General features: G+C 49.6%; 2 protein-coding genes across 8 annotated transcripts in view; one reads left to right on the top strand and one right to left on the bottom strand.

The window, feature by feature from the left end:
• CLEC16A (C-type lectin domain containing 16A) overlaps positions 1-16268 on the bottom strand; it is a 198912-nt gene extending 182644 nt beyond the window's left edge. For 2 of the 5 annotated variants that reach the window (XM_036928209.2, XM_036928207.2), the window contains exons 1-3: positions 16024-16265; positions 6217-6345; positions 2677-2810 (exon numbers count right to left, since the gene is read on the bottom strand). In XM_036928209.2, coding sequence (XP_036784104.2) covers positions 2677-2810; positions 6217-6345; positions 16024-16103 — 343 coding nt within the window. In that variant the 5' untranslated portion in view covers positions 16104-16265. Of the gene's footprint in view, positions 1-2676; positions 2811-6216; positions 6346-16023 lie in introns of all 5 variants that reach the window. The other 3 variants (XM_057487585.1, XM_057487586.1, XM_057487587.1) reach the window with 3 other exon arrangements.
• Positions 16269-18237: 1969 nt separating this feature from the next.
• Positions 18238-27842, top strand: part of DEXI (Dexi homolog) — a 40884-nt gene continuing 31279 nt past the window's right edge. For all 3 annotated transcript variants that reach the window (XM_057487588.1, XM_057487589.1, XM_036928177.2), the window contains exon 1: positions 18238-19174. In XM_057487588.1, coding sequence (XP_057343571.1) covers positions 18740-19027 — 288 coding nt within the window. In that variant the 5' untranslated portion in view covers positions 18238-18739 and the 3' untranslated portion in view covers positions 19028-19174. The remainder of the gene's footprint in view (positions 19175-27842) is intronic.

Below are 27842 nucleotides of genomic sequence, written 5' to 3' on the forward strand. Positions count from 1 at the left end.
GATGCCTATGATGGCAGCTTCAGATGTGTAACCCGGAGCCTCTTGGCTACCTTCTTGAGCTGGAAAAGCCACATGCTCCAATCATTCCCCAGCAGGGGCTTTTCCAGGGTGACTCTGTGGGTGGTGGGGACTATCAGGGGGTCAGAAGCGGTGCCTCTATTATTTGGCTGGGATTTTTCTACTACCCCCTCACTGTGTGGCTGACTTTCTGTGGTATCCTTTTATAATAAACCCAGAAGTCTGTAAGTAATCTTGGTCTCTCAGGCCTTCTGTCACTTAGGTCACCAAACCCAATAGGCAACAGGTGCACTTGTGAAATGGCTCTTTGTAATAGCGAAAATCCGGAAACCACCTAAATGCCCATGGTCAGGTTAAATAACTTACAGCCCAGCAAGATGCGGTTCTCAAATCAAACTTGGTAGGGATGCAGGAGCAGACAATATGAAAATCTAAGATAACATTAGACGGCTGGGCAAAAATAAAGCAAACAGCAAAGTGCTATGTGTCCACTGAACTGTTAGGGTGAGAATCTGCAGGACTTCTGCTTTCTGTACTTTTGTGGAGTTTGTTTTTTTGTTGTTGTTGTTTATAATAAGGACATCTTCATTCTATAATTAGAAAATAAAAATAAAAGCAAAACTCATCTATTCTTTCCACCCCCATAAATCCAAGTTCTGTAAAAAAAAAAAAAAAAAAAAAGAAGCAATTTCTGTCATTTCTGCAGAGCTTATAAAAACACTCTGGTGAATTCCCCACATAGCCAGGGGCACTGGCCTGGGTTTCTTATAGTACAGCACCGTTCTGAGTCCTAGTGTAGCCATATGATCCAGAGGCCCCAGAATTCCCTATTGTCCCAACTCCTACCTTTAACCCAGGAGCCTATGGCTGACAATCTGGGCTTAGAAAGGGTTACAGCGAACAGTCATTCTTACTGATACAGAGTTCTTAATGATAAAACCTACTCTAAAAGACTCTTGCGTCTGCCAGACCCCCCACTATACTTTACACACCAACTGGCACACTTAATCCTCTAACCACTCTATTCCCCGGGTACCGGGATTATCTCCACTGCAGACACAGACACTGCAGCCAGGAGGGTTCGCAACCCGGACACAGGCCGGGAGTACGGGGCACAGTATACGGGCATATGTGGGTCTGGGACCTAGATGTGTCTGAGCCCAGGGCCTGCACCGCTGAACTGGCTCTTCCCCTCGCGGGAGTTTTCAGCAACTGCACACAGTTCCCATCCAGGGTAACAAAAGCTGGTAGCAAAGGAAACCACTCAGGGAGGGTGAGTCACCTCCTATTTGTCGGCTCCCATTCATGGGGAAGGGAAGGGGAAGGAGGCCCCTGGAACAGCAGCACCATCTAGTGGCTGCTTCTGGGAGCCACGGCTGAGCAGCTCCTTCCTACTCCGCCTCCTCCCCGCTGAGCACAGCCACATCCTCCACCTCCTTCCACCAACCAGAAACTTTTCTCGAACCCATTGTGGGGACCTGGAGGCTGCCATTGATGCTGACATTCAGTCACTTGCCCTCTCGTCCCTACTTCTTCTGGGCAGGGCCTGGGCTTGGTGCAGTCATCTTGGAATACTAAAGCTAGTGGTCAAGCACCGGGGATTAGGAACTGAACCAGGGTTTCTCACCCTCGACACTGTTGACATTTTGGGCTAGATAGTTCTTGATGTGGGGTTCTGTCCTGTGCACTGTAGGATGTGAGCAGCGTCTCTGGACTCTACCCACTAGGTGCTGGCAGCAGCACAGCCCCTCTGGTTGAGGACCACTGAGCTAACTCACCTGCGCTGAAGCCCCGTCTCGATTCCGGCCTTGCTAGAGCACTCACCATGGGCCAGTGACCCGAACTCTCTGGGTGTAAAACAAGGGCACCCCCAGCATCTGCCTCTCAGGGTGGCTGCTCTAGATGAAGAGCTGGCGCTGAGTGAGGCTGGGCATACACCCAGGCGTCCCCTCGCAAGTCGGGTGGTGGAGCTGAAGCAGGCGGATCGGGTGCCACAGCCCATCTGCCCTTACACGCTCCCTGGCTGAGTCCTTCCCACCCTGCTGCTCCCAATGCTTATTCTGCTGACTGATGGTGCAGCAACCTCAACTCTTCAGTAACAAGTTACAGAGAAGAAATGCAGACACTCCCAGAATCACTCGGCAGAGGAGAGCCCTCTCTTAGCTCTTCACAGGCCCCCAACACACAGGGATGAACATGGTGTTATGGTGTGAACTGTGTGTCTCCCAAATTCCTGTGCTGAAGCTCTGACCCTCCATGTGACTCTATTTGGAGATAGAGGCTTGAAGGAGGGAATTGTGGTTAAAGGAGGACACAGGGCTGGGCCCTGATCTGAGAAGCCTGATGCCCGTGTAAAAGAACTCCCTCTCCACAAGCACCAAGGAATGGCTAGTGAGGAGACAACGAGAAGGCAGCCATCTGCAAACCAGGGAGAGGCCTCACCAGAAACCAACCCTCACGGCATTCTGACCTTGGACTTTCAGCCTCCAGAACTGTGAGAAATAAAGTTCTGTGGTTGAAGCCACCCAGACTGGGGTATTTGTTACTCAAGCATACTGAGACACACACGAAGTGCACATGTTGGAGAAGCAACATGACAACCGTGCCCCAGCTCCACGCCCAGCAGTGTGGTGGCCAAGTGTCAAGGGCTGTCCTTACAAAGTGAGGTCTCATGGCTGATATTCTCGAAGAGGATGTTTAAGGTCTGCAGCAGCTGGACACACACGTAGCGGCCTGATTTCTGACGCAGGATGTTCAAGAAGAAGACAAACATGTTCTTTTCCAGGAAGAAGCTGGGGAGAGAAGCAGAAAGAATCAGAGGTTTGCTTCTACACGTGGAAATGGAAATCATCCTCTGGGGTGGACTGCCTCGGACCCACGAAGGCATCCGGGAGCAGCCAGATCACACCACCTGCATGGTCTCAGCTTCACGTTCTCCGGCTCCCGTGATGCGTCTCCCATGGAGGCAAACGCAGCCTTCCAAGCTCTCTTCCCAGAATGTGAGAACAGTGCTTATTCTGGAAAGCAGTGAACTAGATAACTGACAGAACGGGAAGGATCTGACCTACAACATGATCACACAGTAATCTATCTACGCTTATAAACCTGCCAAGCAGCATTTTCCGTCAAATATTTTATAGCCTTTGTTTTCCTAAGCTTCTTTCCTTGGCTTTCATACTTCTGAGGGTTAAACAACAATAACTGGAATCCCTACAAAGAGGCAAGAGAATGCTGACCGTGTTCAAAGGTTTGGTTTCCGAAATGTGAAGTCTGTGGTTTTCACATCTAGGGGAAAGAAGCGGCCGCAAACAGCAGGTGCCGGCACGGCGGCGGGAGCCCAGCCAGGCCCTGCAGCTGCTCTTGTCTTTCTGGTTCTGGGCAGGACGCTTGTCTACATCCTGGGGACACCGGCTTTTGTGCTACATGCTGGCTCTTCTATTCTTGAAATGGAAACAGAACCCCCTAATGGCTTTCTTTAAAGGAAGCAAATGATGTTTCTAGTTCTCTGTCGAGCTAAGACCAGATGACCTCTCACCTAGGACACTCAGAACAGATCCCCACAGTCATGTGCCCGCTGGCTGACTTAGTCTTGGGTGTCTCTCTCCCCTCGACTGTCAGCTCCACAGTGGCAAGACCATGGGCCTGGCACCTGCTCACTGTTGCGTAACTGTGGTCTGAATCCCTGAAAGGTAAATGAGTGAATAAATACGACCTAAAAAAGACTCCTAAAATCTTTTCCAACTCTGACTCTGGAAGCCTGTCTGCCTACAAATGCCATTCACGTTGATCGCCCAAATATTTCTGTCATTTGACCTATTTTGTCTTCCTCTGCTTCGGGCTGTATAAATCAGTGACTCCCGAGTATCACCCAACAAGTACAATGACCAACTTGGGGACTCATTAAAATATGTGTACCTAGACTTGCCCAGGGGTAGATTCCATACATCTAGTGTGAGTCCAGGAGCCTGGATTTTTAAAACTCCCTAGAGGAGTGGGGGCTCCTTGAAGAACTGGCCAATTGCAGGCCAGGCCAGGGAAAATGAAAGGGGAGCCTGGAGCCCCTCTCAGTACCCAGAAGTAAGGCAGTGCTGGAAAAAGCAGAAGGAAGGTGCACGTCAAAAGGACACAGGAACCAACCTGACAGAGCTCCCAGTGCCAAAGCTGGAACAATTCGGTCAACATAATAAAACAACGTAGTATTGTATGACAATTCAAAGCACAAAATAAACATCCCTGAGTCCATACTGATGTAAATAAAGGACTGAATAAATAAATAAGTGGGGAGAAGAGACAAATCTTCCATGCATAAGAATTTCAAATAGTATTTGTAGGTACTGCCCCCTTCCAGGAAGAGGAGCTGAACTCCCACACCCCCAGGTGGGTTATACTTAGTGGCTCACTTTCAAAGAACAGTGTAGGGAAAGGGGAAAAGAGTAACTTTATAGTGGAAAAACCTGGTAGCCACCACCTCATCCAAGCAATCAGGTCACCATCATGAGGATCACGCGTGTCATGAATGCCGGCACGATAGGACGAGAAGGGCCCTTCACCCATGAGAAACACATCAGAGAAACCCAGACTAGGAGACATTCCACAGGCAGCTGGCCAGTACCACTCAGAACCATCACACGAAAAACAAGAGAAGACCACAAAACGGTCATAGACCAGAGGAGACTGGGAGCCTGGACTGGGACTGGAGAACAGAAAGAGGACATTGATGCAAAAACGGCTAAGTCCAAATCAAGCCTGGCGTCACTCAGCAGTGATGCACCAATGCTAGCTTCCTGGTCTTGACAACGGCTCCCTCGTCACATATGATATTAACAATGGGGAAACAGGCTGAGGGTGCGTGGGAACTTTCTGTACTATCTTCCCAAATATTCTGTAAGTCTAAAATTACCCCAAACTAAAAAAAATATACTAAAAACAAATTATCTTCGGGACTCTGTTGGGCAGCCATTTAAGAACCACCACTAGGCCCCTAAGAGCTCAGCTTCTCTAAGGTGACAGACGGACTAGAAAAGTCTCCTCCAGTAAATGGGGACACAGCTTCCAATCTTCAACTGAAGGGTCTTTCAAACTTCCAAAAACAGATACAAACCAACCAACCAACCAATTCCTCATGGATCCTTACATGAAACTAGTCTTGTTTGTAAGCAACAGTTCACTTCATTAACCATGTTTTCCTTTGAAGATCCTGGCCAGTGTCCCAGATTTCCATTTTAAAGACTTTGCATTTTCCACAAGTAGCATTATCTTAGATTATCTTACTGATGAAAAATAAAGAGCTATTTGGAAAATCAGGATATCTAATAAGAGGCCAGGTTGAAAATGGAACACCTTTATTTGTTTTAAGTGGATTTTTAAGTGGCCTCAATATTTACAATTGAGTTTATTGTATATAAAAATAAAATCTGTGTTTGGTGGTTGTCTTAAGCCAAATCTTTCTGCATGCAAACAGGTCTTTTGGGGAAGTAGTTCATTGTTTACAACCTTTGCTTTTTAACTGTCCAATAGCGACACCTCTTTGAATTATCATTTGCTAACATTTCTTGAGTGCCTGCTCTGCAACAAGCACTAGGCAGAGAACTTCACTGTCTTTTAAAGATGATAAAACTGAGGATGGCTTAAGGTTGCTCATCTAGGAAGTATAAGAATGAGGAGACACCCCTTTATGGGCTCTGGGCATGAACTGCTGCTTTGCCGCTTACTGGCTGTGTGACCTTGAGCGTAAAAGGGTTGGGGGTGATACAGAGCCTCCACCCTGGGGTGGTTGGGACATGGAGATGGATTATTGCATCCAGAGCCCAGCACTGTACCTGCCCATCACTAAACACAATAAATATCAGCCCTGAGTGCCTCCCCAGGGCCTGGTCTTTTCATTTCTCTTAGACTTTAACCACCCAGGACATGTTCTTCTTCCTTTGGGGAGATAATCGGACACTATTTGGAAAATTACCCGCGATATTTTCAGATTTTTCTAGAGATACTCATTTCCATAACTTCCCCATTTTCAGCTTGTATTTCTACAGAGTTTCAAGGACATTTTATATGGATAGATGGCGCTATGGATAGATATCTGTGCACGACCAAATTGGCACCAAACCCTGACATCATCAGGAATGATTCATGGTATACATTTAGAAAATCATTCAGAGGAAGAAGAATAATAAAACAAAAAAACACTAGAAACCTTACTCAAATACAGAGCTGTCATTTTGATCTCCCCAAATCAGGATCTCAGTGATGGAACGGATGGTCTCCACTAGCAGGTTCCGGTTCTGTTCTGTGACTGTGGTGTTTTTGGTCAAAACGTGGTATAGATACCTGGAAGGAAAGAAGAGAAAATGAAGGACTACCAGCAGAGACACAGGCCAGGCTCAGGGAACACTGGCAACATTTTGGGGACAACTGGGCTGTGCTTTTCCGGTTAGCACAATTCCCATTCAGATGAGACATAACTCACTACCCCAGAAAAATGGCAGGCGATGCTTTGAAGTGTTAAATAACCAGGGACACACCGACCCAAACACAAACCAAGACAAGAGAATCAAGCCCTTGAGGACAGCCACCCCCAAACTCCAGTGTGCAGATCGCCTCGAGAGCTAGGCCCTGGAGAGATTCAGATTCCACAGTCCTGTGTGTAGACCAGGCATTGGCCTTTCCACATCCTCCCCATGTGATTCTGATGCTGGCAGAGCCCGTGGAGACACATGGCTCAGAGCTGGATGCCTAACATAAGACCCACAGCCAGGATGATGCAGAGATTTGGAGAGGTGCAGTCACAGATTAGGGAGGATGGGTCCCAAAGCCTCACAGGCGATCAAGAGTACCCTTGGACACTTGATAAGGGGGGAATCTAGTAACCACAATGTTGCTCACGTAATTGTATATAATGACACGTACCCTTGGAATGCCCACAGTCCCCCCAGAAGTGCAGAACGCCCATCAGAACTGATGGTTCAAATAAAGTGGGGGCTTGCAGTTCCAGAGCACTAATCTGATTTGCTGAGGACGGATTAAGTCAATGGCACTGTACTTCACCCCCCACATCCTCCTGCAAATGTGCTGGAAGGCCTCTGTTGCTCCAGCCCTGTGCCAGCCCCTGGGACAGAGACAGGTAGGCCCAGTCCAGTCCTCGAGAGGCCCCTGCTTGCAGTGAGGGCAACCAAAAGAATTGCTGAGGCCAGTCGTGAGCAGTATGGGAACTGGTAGCCTGGCCAGATGCCCTAGGAAATGCCACCTGGAACAGCTTTTAAGAGACAGTGTCTCCAGGGCCCATAGACTGACTTCAGCTGTCACGGCTTGGGGAGGAAAAGGGGACATAAGAGGGGGTGCCTCAGGAAGAGCCACCTCCTGGCTTCTTTTACGGCCATCTTCAGTTTGGGGGTGGGGGCCAGTGAGAGTAAGGCAGGGAAAATTAGATGGGGTCGTACCTCTGGAAATTCCTAAAAATGGGTAGGCATAAAGAGGTAGAACCTTGCGGATGGAACAGTAAGGATTTTTCTGCTCTAGGGGGCTAGGGTTTATTTCTTAATATTCTTGCTGTTGTTACATTTTGAAGACACAATATAATCCATTGTTTACTTATTTAATTAATTAAAAATTGCATGCAACTTTTAATGTGCCAACAACTGAAACAGCTCTCCCAAAACAGACATCTCCACCACCTGTGCCAAATCTACGAGCAGGGCTTCCCTCTGAGATAAGGTAACTCCACAGCTCTGAGCCCCCCTGGGAGGAAACACAACGGGACCGACTTGGGAATCTAAGTCTCTGCCTATGTCCCCAGCTTGCCTCGAGTGTATCTTCCCCAAGAGGTTCACAGAGCAGTTCTTCCAAATTGTGGTTCACAGGCCTCCTGCATCAGCATCACGTTTAAGTTGCATATTCTAGCAGCTCCCCCTGCCCCCTCAAGACCCGTTAAATCTGACTCCTGGGTGCAGGGTTCCAGATCTGCATCTGCAAGGAGTTCCCACAGAAGTTCAGAGCCTCTGCATCACTCACACCACGGCCAACAGTGGTCATGGCACGCAATGCCATCCCGCACCCTGACACAACAGGCAGATCCTCCTCCCCTCTGGTGTTTCCTTCTGTATAGAGGACAATATCCATTAGCATCCCACTATCACACTCCTGACCCCGGGGGAGGCAGCAGCCTGAGTAAGTGGGTCTGCTCCAAAGACCCCCAGTAGGGACAGGAGGGTTTAAAATCTTTAAGACCAGCCCTGACTTCCATTCACTATGCTTTCTGCCTGGAATGCCCTTGCTGCCCAGACCAACCAGCAAACTTAAAACTCAGCTCAGGAGTCTCTTAGTGAAGCCTTCTGTGGTGAGAAGCCCGAGCTGGTGTACAAATGCAGATTGCCCTGCTGAATGAAGAGGCACGAGCCACCCACACAGGGGCAGCAGATAGCTTCCTGGACATGTGAGCTCCCTGAGGGGGGAATGAAGCCCACCAGGTCGTTTTGATTGAAGGCACAGTTTCAACAGACCCACACAAAGGAAACAGAGTCACAAGATTTATTACTTACAGATTCCTGAACTGGGGGGCTGGGAGGACAGGACAGTCCTCCATCCCAGGTCATGAGAGAGCAGGGGATAGAGAGCAGGGCAGCATGCACCCATTACTGCTGAGTTACAGTTTTACCTTTCATATTTTGATTTACAATGCATCTTTAACTGATTTTTGTGTATAGGGTAAGATATTGACCAAAATTCATTTTTCCATAATGCTATCTGGTTGACTCAGCATCATTTTCTGAAGACAGGTCCTCATTTTTCCAATGCACTCCAATATCATCTTTGTCATTAATCAGGTGACTAACGGGGGGCACTCTTTCTGGATGCTCTACATCGTCGGCTGATCTGTTTACCTTTATGTTAATACCATGCCATCTGATTATTGCAGCTTTAAAATAAATATTGCTATGTGATAATGCAAGTCCTCCAACTTCTTTTTTTTTCATTATTATATTGGCTATTCTTGACCCTTTGCGTTTTCATAAAAATTTTTAAATCACCTTCCCAATTTCCACAAAAATACCTGCTGAGATTTCCTTTAAGAGTGCCCTAAATCTATAGCTACATATGGAGAGAACTGACATCTTTACAACAGTGTAATATTATGATATTTACCATTCAATATTTGCTGGATAGGGGTCTTGAACATTTTGTTAGATTCATTCCTCAGTATTTTGTGTTTTTTTGATGCTGTTGTAAATGGTAGCATCTGAAATACTAATTTTCTCAATGTTTGTTGTTGGTAGATGGAAATACCCACTAGATCTCAGCTCTGAATTTCTATGCACCTTGCTAATCTTTTCTCTCCATTATGCCCTGGCACAGGCTAGGTAATGTTTTAGGAAGATGCCCTCAATATAAACTTGCTTAAATGTACTTGGGAAAAAGAAAGCTGCGTAGATTAAGGTTTAGTATTTTAATGCTGCCTCTAAATCTAGGACTTTGGAAGATCAAGTAATTCATCTCAGATATATCAGTATAGTTTAACAACTTTCTGATTTTAAACGTAACACTAACTTTAGAAAGGTTGTAAGTTTCAACAACAAAAAAAGAGAAATGGCAACCGCCAACCATGCCACTACCCAGAGATGACCACTGCTGGAGCTACTATGTATTTCCATGGGTCTTTTTCTTCCCTGTGGATATTTACATAGTTGAGCTCATGCCCATCTTTTTTCCCACCTCTGGCTAAAATACAAGCATGGTGGCTACTGACACCTGCAAGCATCTGTAATGGCTACATAGTACACCACTGAAAGGACAAGCCAGCCGTTACTCTCCTGCTGGGCACTGGGATTCACAATCCTTTAGGTGATCAACAACATTACAAGTGCCATCTTTGTGTGCAAGGTTGTGCCCCATCTCAGGTAAGTTTCCAAGGACAGAATGACACATTTTGCTCTAGCAATGATAATAACTGTTACAATAACACTTTCTCTCAAACCCTGTGTGCACTTTCATCATCATTACACAGTTGCAGCCTCCTACTGCCAGGCCTTGTGCTGAGTGTGTCTGATGTATTCACTCATTAAACACTCACTACAACCCTGTGGGGTTCATGCCTGGGGAAGCTAAGGCTCTGGGAGGCTAGGACCTGCCCAGAACCCCCACACAGGGGCCCCGGGCAGTCTGACTCTGGACCCCTTGTTTAACCCTCGTGCTATATATTGTACAATAGAAAATGCAAACAATGCAGTCAGCACTGTCATTAGCCAAGCATTTATATGAACTTATGAAAGCTTAGCCTACAAGGAAACCAAACAATCAAAAGGCATGAAAACACATATCAGATCTAAAGGTAAATCGTTGTAACTGACCCTTACTCCATCTCTCTGGAAAAAAGCCAGGACTATCCTATCTCCAGCAGAAGCTCTGCAGAATGTACAATCCCAACACAGACCCTTGCACATGAGCAAACTCTACCTTGAGGGACGAGCTTTAGAGTTTGAAATGCCTGGAGACTGAAAAACTGCAACCTGTTGCCAACGCACAACCCACACACTAGAGGCTCATCACCAAGGAATACAGACTGTAAACAAACCCTGCCTTCTCAAGGGAGTCACTTGCTCCACACATTACACCATTACAGTAAATACTGATTACGTCCATTTCAGAGACAAACACGCTAAGGTCAAGTTCACACAAGTTTTATAACATATCATATATGCCTCTAGGATGCTCCTTTGGGAGACACTGAAACTCATCCGTAAGCTAGAGAATGAGAAAGGATGAATGGAGCGAGGGAGGCCTATGGAAACTAGAAATCCACCCCCCTGAAGCACCCCCCCAAATAACAATGTCTGAGGTGGGGAGGGCAGACACAGAGGCTGTGTCCATGGCCTGCTCAGAACCACAGCAGATGCTCCCCAAAGCATCCCTCCCTGTGCCTTGAAAACCTCCATTTGGTCAGCATCTGGCCTTCTGGCCAGCAGGACATGGAGACACTTCATGAAGGGTAGAATCAGACTAGAGCATCAGCAAAAGGTATTACAGGTGGTGCTCCTATACCTCCCACAGGTGACTCACCCCTGAAAGATGCCCAGCTGGGCCAGTGAGCGAGGCTGGGTCTCCGATGCTGGGAATCTGGCAGTCACAGGTGGGGCCGAGGCAGGGCTTTCCACCTTAGGAAAAGTCACTGCTCCAGCACAGGGACTGCAACCAGACCAGCAAGAGCAGTATGTGGTTAAGAAAAGCCTGGCCTGAACTTGCCTCTCTTCCTCATTCTGTGACAAACATTTCTTGATCGCTTACTATGTGCCAGGCCCTGTGCCAGCATCGGACCCACACAGGTCTCTGTCCCCATGAAGCTTACTTTCAAACTGGGAGAGAAAGACCGATAGACATATAAACCACGTAAGACCATTTCCGATAGCAAATGACATGCCTGCGGAACCCCAGCCAGCTCGGCAGAGACCTAACTCACAGTTGAGCTAAAGCTTGCAGGGCCCTGAGCACCTGACTGCTGGTCTCCCTCTCTGACAATGAGCAGCCTGTGTGATGATGTGCTCACGGAGTGGTGCAGCGGGCCCAGGAACGAGTGAAGTTAGGGATGGCAGTAAAACTTCTTGCTGGCTGAAGTCACCAGGGCAACTTTTATGGAAGAATTGGTATTCTAAAGGTACAGTTAAGCATTTGAATGGGCAGGGAGAGGAGGAGAGCTCACGTGCAGACAGCAAGGATGCAGACAGGTGGGTGTGTGAGACACAGGTGACAGTGCAAGAGAAGAACCATCAACATGGAATGATGTGAGAAATATCCCTGGAGTACAGCAGGCTGCTACCCTAACTTACTAAAAGATGGGCAACAATCCCCTGAGGGAATGCTCACCTCCAGTCTGACCATCGTGCAACCCATTCTCCAAACTTTGGCTGGCCCACAACACTCCTCTGGTTCAAAAACCCTTAGTGGCTCCCCACTGGTTTCAGTCTCGTGTCCAAGTTCCTGAACGACTTATAAGATCCAGCGGGCCCCAGCCTCTTAACCTCTCCTGCCTCACCACTTTGCTGCTCCTCACTCCACGTGCACCCCCTTCCCGAATGGCCTGAGTCTCTCCCCTCCAGGTTTACCAAATACTGTTTCCTCTGCCTGAAGCAATCGCCCTTCCTCCTTGACCCCCTGCTACCTGGTCACAACCACTCACCCTTTAGGTCTCCATCTATATGCCTGTTTGCCTACCACGGATACTCCTGGCTCCCCAGCCTGGCTTAGAGGGCCCCTCACCTAGCCCCCTAACTACATGGATGGCAAAGGGTCTGCAGTCCTCTGAAGACCTGGAAGAACTCAGACCTGATGTAATGGGTGCCTTTATGGTGAATAAATATTCTAAGAAAATGAATCTGGCAATATTGCACCCCAAGCTCTAAAAATAATCAGTGCCAACTTAGGCAAAAGTTGAAGATAAGAAGGGTGGTGAGCCTGCCTGCTGCATATACAGTCCTCCTCTCTTTGGGTAATAAGCCCTGGTTTCCCCATGGGAATTGCTGCTTTCTCTCATTCTCTGTCCACCAGCTTGGGAGGCACTGATGCCACCCTGGCCCAGAGAAGGGGCAATTAAGAGAACCCCATGCACTTTGTCACAGTAACTACTCAGAGATGGGCATGAAATCCCCGTTTGGCCCAACCACACTCACTTCTGGACTTCTGCTGGCAATTTTCAGAAAACAAGCTCTCTTCTTGCCAGGGATTGCTAACCTGATACCAAGTAAGCCTGGAGCCTGCTGAGAACAATACCAACACAACACAGAAGAAAGCAGAGACAAGAACTGGAAAAGAGGCAGTACTGATGGCTTCATCTGAACACCTGGACCAGCCGTGGTGCAGCTGGGAAAGACAGGTCAGTGACAGGGGCAATCAATTCTGTTTGATGCTTAAGGCAATTACAGCTGGGTTCCTGTCACTGACAACGAAGAATCTTGACCTGAATACAAAGGTGATCAGACTTAAGCCACAACACACCACTATAAAAAGTTCTATTAGTTTGTTGACTCAAAGTTCCTAGTAAAGGTGATGTTTCAGTAGCGAACAACTCCATTAGTAAAGGTTCTGCTTTGTGGCAGGCATGTGTCGTTAGTCAGTGTCACAGCCTCACCACTAGTCTAGGTAATAAACCACTCGCAATGTGTGGCAAATAACCTCTTACTATTTCAATCTGCCTCGATTAAATCATAACTCAATTCAGTAAACAAAGACCATAAGTACACAGTTTTCCATTATTTGACAAAAGTAAAACCCTGTCTAACAGAAAGATTCCTTTCCAGTTTGAAAGCTGGGCATGTCATGGGTTCAAAAAGAGTTTCCAACTCTCTGTACTACCTTCTCAACTTTCCTGTAAATCTCAAACTGTCCTTCAAACTAAAGTCTACTTTTAAAAGGGGGAGGATTCCCAGATGCTTTGTATGCAAAAAAAAAAAAAAAAAAGTCAATTCTAAATTCTTTTAAATATCTTAATTTCCTCTCTCCACCCACACTGCCCCAAGTCAAGGCAAGAGTGTATTAGGAATGTCCTAATATTATAGTGTATTAGGAGTGTTCCTGGCTGAGTGACAAATTTGTTCCAGTTGCCCAGGACTTTCCCAGTTTTACTCCTGGGAAACCTCTGAGTCGCAGACACACCAGGACAGGTGGTCACCCTACATGTCAGATGAAGCCCAAGCCCCATTCGACCTCCAGCCTTGTGTCCCACAGCTATCAGCCCCACTTCAATACACCACAAACTCCAGGGTCCTCCTCCCACATGCTGCTGCCCCACACAGTGGCTCCTGTTCACTCTTGAAGATCCTGCTCTGGTGATGCCTTCCCCAGAATGCTTCCAAGAAGGGTTCCCAAAGAACCCAGGACCTACAGCGATCTCAGCATGTGTCATGCTGTACAGTCACCCACTGCAGGGCTGTCTCCCCCACCAGTCTGTGAACTCCCTCAGGGAACTCCCTCATTCTGTGCCCACGGCCCAAGATGTTGACTGTCAGAGGCAAAGGAAGAGCAACACAGCACTGGGGTGAGCCCTGGCTGTTTATGGCACTCTTTCCTAAGTCGCTTTGGGATCTTCTAAGCCCCACACCAGGACACAAATCGCCAGGTTCTTCAGGCTGTAATATGGATTGAGCTGATCTGCCTGATGCAGGGAAGTCAGCTCAGATTTCCAAAAAGGCACCCAATGGCCGTGAGACCCAAGCGTTGAACACGGGCAGTTCCCAGGACATGTCAAAGGAACCTGAGAACCTCTACCATTCCCTGGCTGGCTGGCTGGCTGGCGAAGATGCCCCATTGGACAGTAAGACTCTGCCAAGTTCAAAGTCTTCCCAAACTGAATCATAAGGGAGGCTTTATTCAAAACCACAGTGTAATGAGTGCAAGCACTAAAGACAAAATAATTACTCAAGTAATTTAAAAGGGCTAGAGTTAGGCAGAGTTAGGGGAGAGCCTGAAGGTACCAGGATGCTGGCAGGAGGCCCAATCTCCTTTAGATAACCATCCTCCCCTTCTCAGCCACATCCACCCACTCTCTAAATTCCTGAAATCCTTAAGCCTCTCCCTTTCCCGGCCAGCTGCCCTCCCATTTAAGATTCTTGCTTCCCTACATATACCCCATTCTTGTCCTATGCCCCTCTCCTCCCAAGTCCTCTCACCCCGCCACCACCGCAAGTCGTTCCTCACCGCATAATCATCCTTTCTGCCCACCGTCTTTGAGACCCACAAACATTTATTAAATGCCTGCTCCACACTAGAAAGCACGCAGCTGAGAATCAGCACCTCCACCCCCAGCCAAACAAGAAGCTCCCACCTACCAATCCTTTCCACAGGTCCCTGTCTTCCTTCTGCTATTCCCTGCCTCCCCCCTCCATCCCTCTTCCTTCCCACTAGTAATCTTGGGAGTCCTCTGGAAACAAGCTTACTTCTTACCACCAAAGTCTTCCGACTCACCCACCCAGATCCCTTTGCCCGCCTCTGTGTTTTCCTTTCTGAAGTCATTCCCTCCTTAAAAGTCTCTCTTTTCCTCACCATACATCTAAAAAAAAAATTCTAGGTTCTGCTTGCATGCTCTGAACTTCTCCCCAATTCATTCATTTTACTCATTCATGTATCCATTGAGCTCCTACTCTGTGCCAGATGCTGGCAATACGGCTGTGGGCAAAACAAGCAGTCTCTGCCCTCCTGAAAGTACCAGCTTAGAAGCAGACACAAAAGTAGTAAAAACAGAGTAACTGCAGATAATGGAGATGCACTGAATGAAATAAAGAGAAAGGTCTGAATGAAAGGAGTTGGGGTCAGGGAAGCACTTTAGGTACAGTAGTCTGGGAAGGCCTTGCCTAACTGATAAACACCGTTACCACTATTGGCCACTTCCTGTGTAACAAACACTGGAGCAGTCTTTTTCCATGCATGATATTACTGAAACCTTGCACAATGTTCACCATCCCCATTTACAGAAGGGGAACCAGAGACTCAGAGAGATGAAGTAATTTGTTCAAGTCACACAGCCGTTAAGTGGTGGAATCAGGACTTGAAAGCAAGTCTGACTGCAAAGCCACTCTGTGCACACATGCTTCCCAGGACCACGTTTGCTACTCGTCCTCCCCAGAGCTCTACTTCTGATAGACTTTTCTTAGACTCCCCCAAGAAAATAGTCTGCGCTGTCCAGCCTAAGAAGTACCCCGGGAAGCTTGGTACCCACTGTCCGCCCCCTACAAGAACGAAATCTGCATCCGTAAACTGAAATCTCACCTCTTTACTTTACACTGAGATTCTGAGAAACTAAGTGATTTACCCAAGGTCACACAGTGAGGACTGATGGGGTCAGGGTTCGAACCAGGCGCCCTGACTCCAGAGCCCTCGCTCTTAACCACCACACACCCTTTCCCCGGAGCCTCTTCTCCCAGCCCTCCACCTCCACTCTCACACCTCCCAGCTCACCCGACCCGCGGATACGCGCCCCCAACCCCTTGTCGGGCCCCGCGGCCTCCCCATAGTCCCCAACACACTCACTTGAGGTGGTCCAAGGAGTGAATATTGCGGGAAGACTTGCCATGGCCCCCGCCCACCCAGCTCCGAGAGCGGCCAAACATGTCGGCGGCCCCGGCCCGTCGCTCGCCTCACGGTCTCATGCCCGAGAGCCCGCGGAGGCAGCAAAAGCCGAGGAGGGGGCGGCGGGGGTGCTGAAGAGACCGCCAACCACCTTCCTTCCTGGCCCACAGTCTCGCCCTGACATTCAGCCGGAACCGGCCGTTCTACAGCCGCGCTTTACGGCCGCTGCCACGAGGAACACTGGGAAATGCAGTTCGCCCGCGAGGCCCCCACCGACAGGATTCTGAGAACGAACTACAAGGACCGGCGTGCACCACGCAGCTGCACCTGCGGCCTCGGAGAGGAGGCGGAGAGTTCCGCGGAGCTAGGGGCAGAGAGTCTGGCGGGGAGGAGCTCATCATCCAGGTGGGCGGGATTAGGGAACCTACGCGCCAAGCGCACTCCGCGATGAGGAGTGAATAAAAGTACCCACAAGAGTAGCAATTATCAGCTTTATGATAAAAATAAGAATAGCTACTGTATGGCATATACTATTGCCACTGCCCTAAGGGCTTCACATATATTGTCATTTAAGTCTAACAACCACCCTATGAGGTGGGTAATATTATTATCTCCATTTTACCCACGGAGAAACTAAATCAGAGGAGTTGACTTGTTCAAGGTCTTGTATTTAGTAAGAGGCAGAACCAGGGTCAAACTCGGGCACTTTTATTTTTATCCTCCAATAAAATAAACTGCACCAAATCGGTAACGGCCTTGTTTGTCCTCACAGGCTTTTTCTTTTCCCACTTTAATTAAAAAATAAATACTGAAAGGCCTTCAAGCAACAATGTACCCAAACTGAACTTCCTGCACTTCCAGAGGATTTCACTGGTCATCACCCAAAATCCAAGCCATTTCTAAAACTACCACATTAAAAATATAAGGAAACACCCAACTTCTTACATGAGCCAAGGTATATACAAACTTCTCTCCTAGGTGCGGAGTGGGAAGCACCGTGGAGGCAAGACTGCCCTGCTCACCATTCATTCACTCAGTGAGTCATTTCTACACCTGTTATCTAAGGCCTACTGTGTCCCATGGACTGTGCTCAGGACGGAACTGGCCTAAGGGCCAATGTCCTCCCCAATGCTTAGCACAAGGTTTGGCACATAATAGATGCTCATCAAGTATTAGCAGTGTGAATGAATGAATCAAGGTTTGTTTCACCTTCAGCAGCGGGAAGGTTAATGGTTTGCTCTGTAATTCATCAAAAGGGGCAAGAGACAGTCATGCAGGAAAAGGGGCAGGTTCTGGCCTCCAAACACATGCAGGTCCAAGCAGCTTCCAGCCTCTGTCTCTGCGCCTGGATTTCCTCATCTGCAAAAAAGGGTAACATACCCCTTCAGCTTCAATTACGCGATGCAAGTAAAGCACCCACCAGAGTGTGGCCTGATATTTAAAGATCTGTTGACTGTTCTGGAAGGCTCTTTGGACAAGACCAGGCTCCTGAAGGTGTACAAGGGTTGCGCCTGAGGAGGGGAATCAGCCAGTGAAGACAAACTTTTCTTTCGTGAACTTCTTAGTTGTTTGAATGTTTAACCACGTGCATTATGATTGTTTTTAAACATAGTTTACAAAGAAAAAATACGAAGCAACTCTACTGCTGCAGCTCTGACCTGCCTGGGAATCTCTTTACTCAGGGGTCCCTGAACGGTATTATCCAAGAGCCCCGCAATGGGCCGACCTTCCAGCAGCCAGAATTTGGAGACATGAGGGGCACTAATTGATCTTCCCCACGATGGAAAAGTGCCACTTTGGGAAAGTCCAACATTTTCACTGGAAAATCCACCGCCCGCCTGTCTCCCTTTTCAACAGGTAAACTAAGTCCCAAAGAGGCGTGGCGCCATACCCAAGTCCAGCACGGTGCAGAAGCAGCTAGCTGTTCTTTTCAGCTTCCGTACCCTAGGGATACGTCGGGGTTGGAAGTTTGTTCGCTTTCCCCTCCCCCTATTCCGCTGGGGTTTCGCAGAGCCAATTGGATCGGGGCGGAGTCCGGAAACAGGAAGACAACTCAGAGGCCAGCGCCCTGGGGGGCGGAGCGAAGCGGTACCTGCCCCCGGACAGCTCGGGCCAATGAGCTCAGGCGTTCAGCGGGCCAATGAGCGCGGGCAGAGAGCGGCGAGCCAATGAGTGCGAGGCCGCGCCGGAGGCTGTGCTCGGAACGCGCCCTGGAGTGCTACGCGGCCGCCGCAGTGATGGGCGCTGGGCCTGCGGGATCGCGGAGGGGAGTCGAGGAACGGCCGGGCCGGGCTGGAGAGACCGCCGCAGGGACTGGCCCTCGACACTGAACCGCGGCGGGGTCCCTGCCGGCTCTGTAAGGGCCTGTGAGCGCGAGTGGGGCGCACCAAAGGAGCCGGGCAGCCGCCAGCCACTTCGCGGGGACCGCTAGGCGGATCGAGAGGGCCTTGTGGGCACATCTGGGGCTGTGGTGACCCCGCCAGGCGCATTTCGGGGGCCGGGCCGCGTCCTCCGGGGCCGCCGTACATCCACGTGGGGTACTGCTGGGGCCCTGCGCCGCCTCGGTGAAGCCCCGGGGCGCCCCTGGATGGCTGAACTGCCCCCTCGCCGGCCGCCCGGACGCCGCAGCGGCTGAGCTCGCTGGGATCGCCGGGCCGCCGCCCTCGCCGCCCCCTGCATGCCCGGCGCCCGGGTCGCGGCCCACCTGGACGTACTGGGCCCCCTGGTTCCCTCCGTGCCGCCGCCGCTGCTGCCCTCTATGTTCTACGTGGGCCTGTTCTTCGTCAATGTGCTGATCCTATATTACGCCTTTCTCATGGAGTACATCGTCCTCAACGTGGGCCTCGTCTTCCTGCCCGAGGACATGGACCAGGCGCTCGTGGACCTCGGCGTGCTCTCCGATCCCGGCTCCGGCCTCTATGATGCCGACTCGGAGCTCGACGTCTTTGATGGTTACTTGGAGTAGGCTTGGCTGCCGTCCCACCTCTCCCCAACGACCCACAACCTTTGGCCCGGAACAGCCGCCCAAATCATGCCGCCGCTGCTGGTTGGGGGCACCGTCTGGCCAGAGATGGGTCCCCCGGGACGAGGCCCTCTCTGGCCTCCAAGGCCTGTAAGTGTCCTCTCTGTGCGGGATAAAGGTGGGTTGGGGCGCTAGTGAGGAAGCGGGTGGTATCGGCAGACCGGACACACACACCTTCCCCAGGCTTATGATTCCCCTCCATCCACCTCCAAGTCTATTTGAATGCCAGGAATGGCCAGACGCCCCTCTTAAGCCTTTATTTAGGACTGGAATCTTTCCCTAGGGAAGGTGACAGCTATTGAAGAGAGGAAGGGACGCAGGGCCTAAGTGGCGTTTTGGTTGGCCATGGTACCTTACTGCCACAGCTTGTAGAAAAGTCTTTACACCCAAACCCATTTGAGGCTGTCAGCAACTCCCTCATCCTCAGCCTGGCATAGTAATGACCTTGGCTTTTTGTGGGTGCTCACTAGCCCTGAAAGGATAGGAGTGTCAGAAGAGGTAGGGAGCCAGGCACTGACAACCTTTGTCCTCTGGCCCATGGGGGGACCAGGTGGAGACTTGAGAGTAAGAGCTCCTAGCTGCTGCTAGGAGAAGGGGAGAGACCTTGAGCAGAGAACCCCATACTTCATTTTGGCCTTGGGTTTGCTGCGGTTTGGGAGTCAGGTTTCAGGGTGCCCCAGGTTGTCATTTGAATCTGCAGGGGCTGCATTCACAGGCCTGACAAGCTGGGTCTGGCTTTGCCTGCATTGTTTGCAAGGCTTCAAGGGACTCATGGGCCAGCAGGGGAAAGGACCACAGGGTCATTGCACTGAAGAGTTAAAGCCCTGCTTGCCTCTGGGCTGCAGCCAGCTGTGTGCCCTGCCCCACTTTGTGTGTGGTTTGGAGGGAAATGAAGGTCCAGGAAGGTGAAAGACTTAGCCAAAGTCACACAGCCAGGAAGAGAGGCAGTACACAAGATGAGAGAGAGACAGGCAGGCTGTTGGGTCTGGTAAGGGTTCTCGGGGCATCAGGAACTGCTTGGCTGAGCCCCTCAGCCAGACAGTGCTGCAGCGTCACCAGGCACATGGCCTGGGCAGCAATGAATGGGGACACTGAGGTGGTGGACAAGGGCTCCTTTGGGAAAATGGACACTAATGCCACTCACTCCAGTAGGCTGACTTAACCCCTTTCCACCATTGCCTGGCTTTGCCAAGATGACCATTGCCAGAGAGTGATGCAGGGTCAGGCAGGACCTTCTGGTAGTAGTGTGGGGGGCTAGGGTCAGGGGTTGACAGTAAGATTTATTTTTGATAAAAGCTTCATTTGAGTTCAGTGAGGTCTTAACAAGAGCTAAGTGTGTGTCAGCTGCTCTGAAGACCAACCCAGTCTGCCTGCCCGCCTGCCATTCATCCATCCATCAATCCATCCATCGATTTTCTTTGATTAAACAAATGTTTACTGAGTACTTAACTGTACCCCAGTGGGTGAGCACAGTGAACAGGATAGACTCGGCTCTTGCCCTCCTGGCACTTAGTGAAAAAGATAGGCAGGTTCCCAAACAAGATAATCAGATTTTTTTGACAGCTATGAAGACGTGTAAGAAGGACATGGCCATCCCCTATTGTGTTCACTGCTGGTTCCTCAGCACTTAGAACAGCACCTGGCATCTAGTAGGCACTCAATAAATGTCCAGTGAGTGGAGCAGAAAAATAGAGATGGGCTGCTTTAGAAAAGGAGTGGGGGGCCAGAGAAAGCCTCTCTGAAGAGATGACACATTCGAGTTGAGCCCTGAATTAGTAGAAGGAGCCAGATTGAAGATCTGGGAGAAACCAATCCAGGCACAGGGGACTAGTTCCAAGGCCGCAGGGTGGGAGAGTTGGATCTTCCAGCAACCAGCAGGAGGCCGCCTGGCTGGAGAGTGGCCCCAGGAGAGGTCAGTGGGGCTGGTGGGGCGGGGGTTGGGGAGGCTGCGGAGGACCTGGAAAGCCACGGCTGTGAGCAGTGGGAAGCCATCAGAAGGTTTTAGGCAGGAGTGGATGCAGTTCTAGTTCACATATTGCCAAGATGACTTTGTTGGCTGTGGCAGAAAGGTTTGTAGGGGCGAGTGTGGAAGCAGGGAAGCTGCCTCAGATGAGGCAAGGTGATTAAAGGTGGAGAGACGTGAACGGACTGAGAACTCCTCTTGAAGGTGGAATCTGTGGAATCTATTCAAAACCCATACTGAGTATTGGCCATACACCACACCTGGGTCTAGGTCCTTTGGATACTTGCTCATTCATTCATTCAACAGTTGGCCCTGGCTGCTCCTCTGCCAGGCCCCATGCTAGGCGCTGGGGATCCCAAGACACCTCCCTGTTCCCAAGCCAAGCACTTGACTTTCAGACAGTATAACTTGGTGAAGAATGTCTTATGTTATTCCTTCACATCAACAGAAACACTTCCCCTTCCAAATGGAAACATTGGCATACACTAAACCAAAACTGAGGCCTAGATGCTTTACAAACTTTGCAGCAAACGCTGTTAGGGCAGAAACACCTCCAAGTGTGTCTTGGGGACACCTTTGCAAAGCTTTCAGAGTGGCAAGACCTGACCCTGGGAGGTAGGGAGCCTGAGGGTGTGGGAAGTACTCAAGCCTGGAGAAGTGAAGCCACGCACAACATTGCTTCTTCCCTATTCCCAAAGGCAAGTCGAGGTAGAACTTGCCCCAGGAACTGGGGAAGCTCAGACTCAGGGTTGGGGGGCAGGTGGCTAGCAGCAGGAAAAGCCTTTGGGAAAGATCTAGAGATGTTCCAACTGCACCTCGTCTCTGGGCCCCTTTCCGTGAGCACAGGAACACTGGTAGCTGGGCCTTACTCTCTCACTTGTTGCCGTGTGGACACATTCTCACATTACACACAAGCCGTTATGGAAACACCGACTAAGGGCGTGGGGCGTGATGGACCCCAAGATGAAAAAGTGCACTCACGCTGCTTGCTCTCTTTTTCTCTTAGGTAGGTGCCCACGTAATGCAGTCACTCAAACATTTGTTGAGCACCTACATTAGGGTCATGATTAGAAGCAAGAACTCTAGGTTCAGATAACCTAATCCTAGCTGTGAGCTCCGGCATGCTACATATCTCTCTGCACATCGGCTTCCCCTTTAAAGTAGGGACAGAAATCTACCTCATTGTGAGGATTAGATGAGGCAGGCATATGTAAAGCTCTTAGACCTCTCCGTGTGCAGTAAGTGATACAATCATATTACCTGCTATTATCGTTAACCATCAGATAGAACAGAAAGGGTACACTCGGGCCTTGAGAAAGTGTAAACCTGCACATACACTCACGCAGGGATATTTATATCCCCCAATGAGCAAAACAGGACGGGCTGCCTGAGTGCTGGGTAGGTCCAGGTCTGGACTACTGGGACAGACTTCCCACTCTGCCTTCCTAGCCCGGGGCTCTCAGAGGACATTCCCCACTGCTGTGTGTTCTCCAAAGGCCACCAGATCTGGAGACCTGGAGAGCTGGCTCTGGGGTTTTTCTGGGGTCTCCATCCTTGCCCAGGAGCAGGGAGTGGAGGATCAGGAGCTCCCTGACTCCCAGGAGAAAAGGCCACCACAGCTGGCCTGCGAACCAGGGAGAGTCCTCATGCAGTTCTGATGTGGGGCAACTCGGCTGGACTGATTTGTCTCTGTTCCTGATGAAGCCCTGGTGTCTGCCAGCCTTCTCTTGGCACAAAGAGTGGGCTGTGAGAGAGGCGCCTCTCTGTCAGAGGTGCAGAGCTGGGAGAGTGTTGCTAGCAGAGCTAAGGGGCCCAGACCCCTCGGTCTACTTACTACAGGGTCCCCAGGCTTTCAGCCTCTTGACTGGGTGCCGCAGCTGCTCCTCCTGGTCTCCTGCCCTGGTCCCTGTGTACCACTGCCATCAGAACACTCTGGCATCTCACTGCCCTGCTTAGAAACACAAACCACCTACAGGGCCACAGGCACAAGATTCAGGTCATGGGAGATCCTACAGGCAGTGGGTGGAGCTCTAGGCAGGGGTGAGGGCAGATGAGGGAAACTAGGACGAAGGCTTGACTGTGGCCCAGGTGAGAGGCAGGCCATGGTGGCACGGAGAGACAGGTGCACCTCTTGGCCTACTCTTCCTTGACACGAGGCTCCCCTAGAAGGATGCTGGCCACAGGGTGCATGGGTGCTGGCTGCCCCCTTGGACAGGAGAAGACCCCAGCTGTGTCTCAGAATAGCTGAGATGCCAGGGGGCCCACTCCCTTGGCCCCAAGTTATGCTAACGGGAGATTTCGTCCAAAGGATACTCACAGCTCTGGTGTCAGTTGCGTTGAACTAAGAAATTGAGGGCTCCTCAACTTTTTTTACTTCTGGTTAGCTACTGTCACACACACACCTCCCAGGACTTCTGGAAGAGGCTTAGTCTGCTTCTGGGAAATCAAGATCACAATAAAAGAAGCAAAATTATGCCCATCTCATAAATAAGAAACTGAGGCCCAGGAAGGGGGAGTGAGGGGCCAAGGGAACAAAGCAGGGGAGACAGCCTAGCCTCCTGGCCCAGTGTGTGTGTGGTGGTGGGGCCTCCAGGGAGGCCCCTGTCCTCAGAATACCACCCACAGCTCTGTGAGGCCTGCCACTTAGGCACTCTCACTCCTTTTCCCGAGTTTTGTTTTTAAATAAAACTTTACTTTGAAATAATTTCATAATTACACAAAAGTTGCAAGAAGAGTACCAAGAATTACCATATACCCTTCACCCAAATTCGCTAATTACAACAGTTGACATTTTGCCGCATTCATGCACATATGCAACATGTGCTCACTCTGTATGTGTATGTGTACATGTGTAGCCACACGTATACATGTGTGTAATTCCGAGCCTTTCGAAAGCAGATTACAGATAGTACATCCTTGATGCATACGTATCTCAGTGTGTATTTCCTTAGAACAAGGACTTAACACTTGCATAACCAAAGTACAGTTGTCAAAATCAGCAAATTTTACATTGATGCCATCCAGTGACCACTCTAACCTATGAATCTGTTCAAATTTCACCAATTGTCCAAATAATGACCTTTCGCAGTGAAGAGGAGGGAGTCGAGACCCCGGATCCCATCCCAGATCTGCCTTTGCATTAACTGTGTCTGGAGCCTTCTTCAGTCTGAACCAGCTCTCAGTCTGTCTCTATCCTCCATGACATTGACATTTCTGAAGAGCACAAGTTTGGTATTTTGTAGAATGTCTCTCAGTGTGGGTTTATCTAACATTTACTCTCCAGATTAGATTCCAGTGCTGCATCTCCGGCAGAAACACCACAGAGACCTGGGTGTGTGTCCTCCTGGGTACATCGTATCAGGAGACACATGACGTCTGTCTGTCTCATTACTGGTGATACTAATTTATCTCTTGGTTAAGATGGTGTCTGCACTGTAAAATTACTTTTTCTCCCTTTAAGACTTACAGTTTATGATTAAATCCACTAGTTTTAGTACTTAATCTTTAAAAAATTGACTTTTGCTGTAAACATATTTCAGAAGAATGTTTATGTCACCGAAAAGAGATAATGAGCATTCCTAGGCATGGATAAAAATAGCAAGTGCCAAAGTTGTTAACTTCTGGCCAATTACAGAGCCAGCTCATGGCCCAAGGACTCTGTCCTGCTTTATGTTCAAACAGGATATAAGCGACTGTCAGGTGATGAAGATACACCAGCACTGAGGTGGAACTTCTCAGATTAATCCAAGGATGGATCCAGGACTGAAATGTGAATCACTTGCTCGTGGTGTGCGACTCAGTGTCATTTAAGGCCATTTCCATGTCCCCCTAAGAGTATAGCTTAGAGGCTTGACAGTCAGATTCCTGTTTGAGTCCCAGCTCTACCAACACCTTGGACAAGTGACTGCACCTCCCCAAGCCTCAATTTCCTTCTCTGTAAAATAGGGATAATAGCAGTACCTGCTTAAAGGCTGTGACATCAGATGAGATGGTGAAGGGCCTAGAGTCTCTTTTTAATAAATTATACTGTCAGTGTTGACGGTGTGGCAGCCCAAAGGGGCTCAGCCTGGGAAGCCTTCCCCTTTCCTCAGGTGCCCTTCCCCGCCGTGGGGGCCAGTCACCAAGGAGGGTGTGTCTCTGGACAGCCTCTGAAGCTGTCCAAGGGCGGTGGTGACTTGTGCCATCACAACTGTCATCCCATCCTAGGCCAGGGGTGGCTGGGAGCCGGTTCAGTTGCAGTCAGCCCTGGAAGGGGAAACCTTCATTTCTGGGATTCCTTGCCGGCAGGGGACTTAGCTGGATGGCTAAAAATAACTGCCTCTCCCATGTCTCTGTAACTTCCCCTGAGTGTCACCCCCGGAAGCAGGAGGGAAAAGCTTCATTACACAGGGAGGGAAACAGGCTTGGGGAGGTTTCGTGACTTGCCCCAGGTACTCAGCCCTGAGGTGGTTGACTTGGGCCTCTTTGCCACATTCTGAATGAGGTGCTGTGGGTATCCCCACGAAGCAGTGAGTACCCCAAAACAGAGGGACCAGGCTGCGGGTGCCCTGCCACCTCTCAGGCACTTGCTACTTTCCCTTTGACCAGAGAAATCAGGCCGAGGCTCAGTTTTGCAGGCCAGGAGTATGTAGCTAGAACTAATAGTTTCATCCTCATCGTATTTATTTTTAGCATTGCCTTCTGTGTATGACAAATGATACTGTTTTTATTAATAATAGTGACATAAAGGTCCTTTTGAAAACTTGGAGCTTAAGAAAAGGCACATTGAATTAAAATACTAAATAAATAATTGTCCAGGCAGTTATTCGATGTGGCAAGACTCCTGGGCAAACATTGGGCAAATATTGGGCACTTTGGAAGACCTCCAAGTGTTAGACCAGCTGGAGACACTCTCAACCAAGGCTCCTCACAACGACCAATAGCCGATACATAAACGAGGATCCAGGTTTGAGAAACCAGTCCTCGTTTCTCCAGGACACTGGCTTCCATCAGGGCTGTGGACCCAGGCGGACAGCAACTTCTCCTTTCCCATCCCCTTCCGGCCATGTACCAGCACCAGACTGAGCCACAGCGGAGACGCTGAGCAAGTCATGTGGGTGATGTCTGCCTCCAGCCACTTTAATTGATGGTTTGGTACATGGAAAAAGAAGAATGAGCAGTTCATGTCCAGCAGGAGAGTCTTTGAAGGAGCAAAGGGGCTTCTCCTTTCAGAGGACATGCCCCCTGCCCAGCATGTGGCCTAGCAGGTGGGGACAAGCAGCAGAGGAGCCACCATGCACTGACACCTTGTATGCGCTGGGTATTGCAGGCATTCCACCAACATGACTGCATGTATCCTCGCAACAGTCAGTGCAGTGAGATGGGCATTGACTTAATTTCAGATGTGGAAACAGGCTCAGAGAGATTGGGTAACTTGTCTAAGGTCACAAAGCTAGGAAGGGGCAAAGCCAGAATTACCCCAGACAGGCCCATTCCAGCCCTTGCCCTGGTGGCCCCAGAGGAGTAGGGCAGGGTGATGGCTGAACTGCAAAAAAAAAAAAATCCCCTTTCAACAAGTCCAGCACCCGTAAGACACAAGGGTCATCTTCTCAGCTTAAGCCAAATCCCAAATGAGGCAGCATTTCCACAAAGGTATCGAACTGGGACATTACTTCTTAAAATGGGTCAAATAACCACTTGTCAGTCTAATGACAACTGAGTCAGCCGGCCACTCCCTCTGTCCAGCTCTGGGGAGTGGCCTGGAATGAAGTTACAGGTTCAGAAAGAAAGAAAACAAGACAGCCAATGGCTAATGAATTGTCTGTCATGCTCTAATACCAGAAGACGAGGCACACTGCCATGGGTTCTATGAGCTGCAGGTACGGGATGCTTTTCAGCCTGGGGCTTTTGATGTCTTAGAGGAAAAGATGACCCTAAGGTGCTGAGAGGAACCTCTGTGGGGTCAGAACACGGAGGTTCAAATTCTGGCTCTGCCCTTTGCAAGCTGTGTGGCCTTGCACAGTCTACTTAACCTCTCTGAGCCACATCTGGAATTCTGGGATGATGATCCTACTTGGCCTCATCTCCTAGGGTTGTTTTTAGGACTAAATAAGCTAAGACATAAATCAAAGCAGATGGTACAAGGTGAGCATAAAGTGCTTGATAAATGTCTCAATGTCATTGAGATTCTCATTCATACAAGACCCAATTTGCAAGTCAGAGGAACAAGGGGATTGATCTATAACAGACATGCTGGCTGCAGGCTTGGTACAGATGAGAGGTGCCAGGACATCCTCCAGCCACAAAAACGAAGACTGGGCCCATGACCTCAACACTTGCTGTGTGACTTTGGGCAGGTCACTGCCCTCTCTGGGCCCCTTAATTCTCTGAGGAGAGCGAGGGATCAAGACCATCAACAACTTTTGCTCTCTCTGCTTATTGCCTGAACTATTATTTATGTAGTTATTTTCTTTGAACCAGCCCTCTTCTCAAAAAGAGATTACTGTTTTGAAAAGAGAGGAGCTTTATATTACTATCAGACATCACTTGCCGTAAATAGAAGGGGAGCCTACAGATAAACTCAATGAAAATGAAGAGCAGTAGTGTACCTGGTGGGCCAGCGCCTGAAGGCCCCGACTTGTTCCAATGGGAGGTTAGTGTCTGTGAGCGCGGCGTTCCAGCCAGCCTGACGCTCTTCTGGAACTCGATGCTGTTCGAGTCACAGGACTGGGAGAGGAGCACGTCCCTGTTCTGTGGGGTGATTCCATGTCCTAACACCCCATCCACATGAGCCTGAAATGGGCCCAAGTATGATCC

This window comes from Manis pentadactyla, chromosome 10 (genome assembly GCF_030020395.1).
Source record: "Manis pentadactyla isolate mManPen7 chromosome 10, mManPen7.hap1, whole genome shotgun sequence".
NCBI classification, from domain to species: Eukaryota; Metazoa; Chordata; class Mammalia; order Pholidota; family Manidae; genus Manis; species Manis pentadactyla.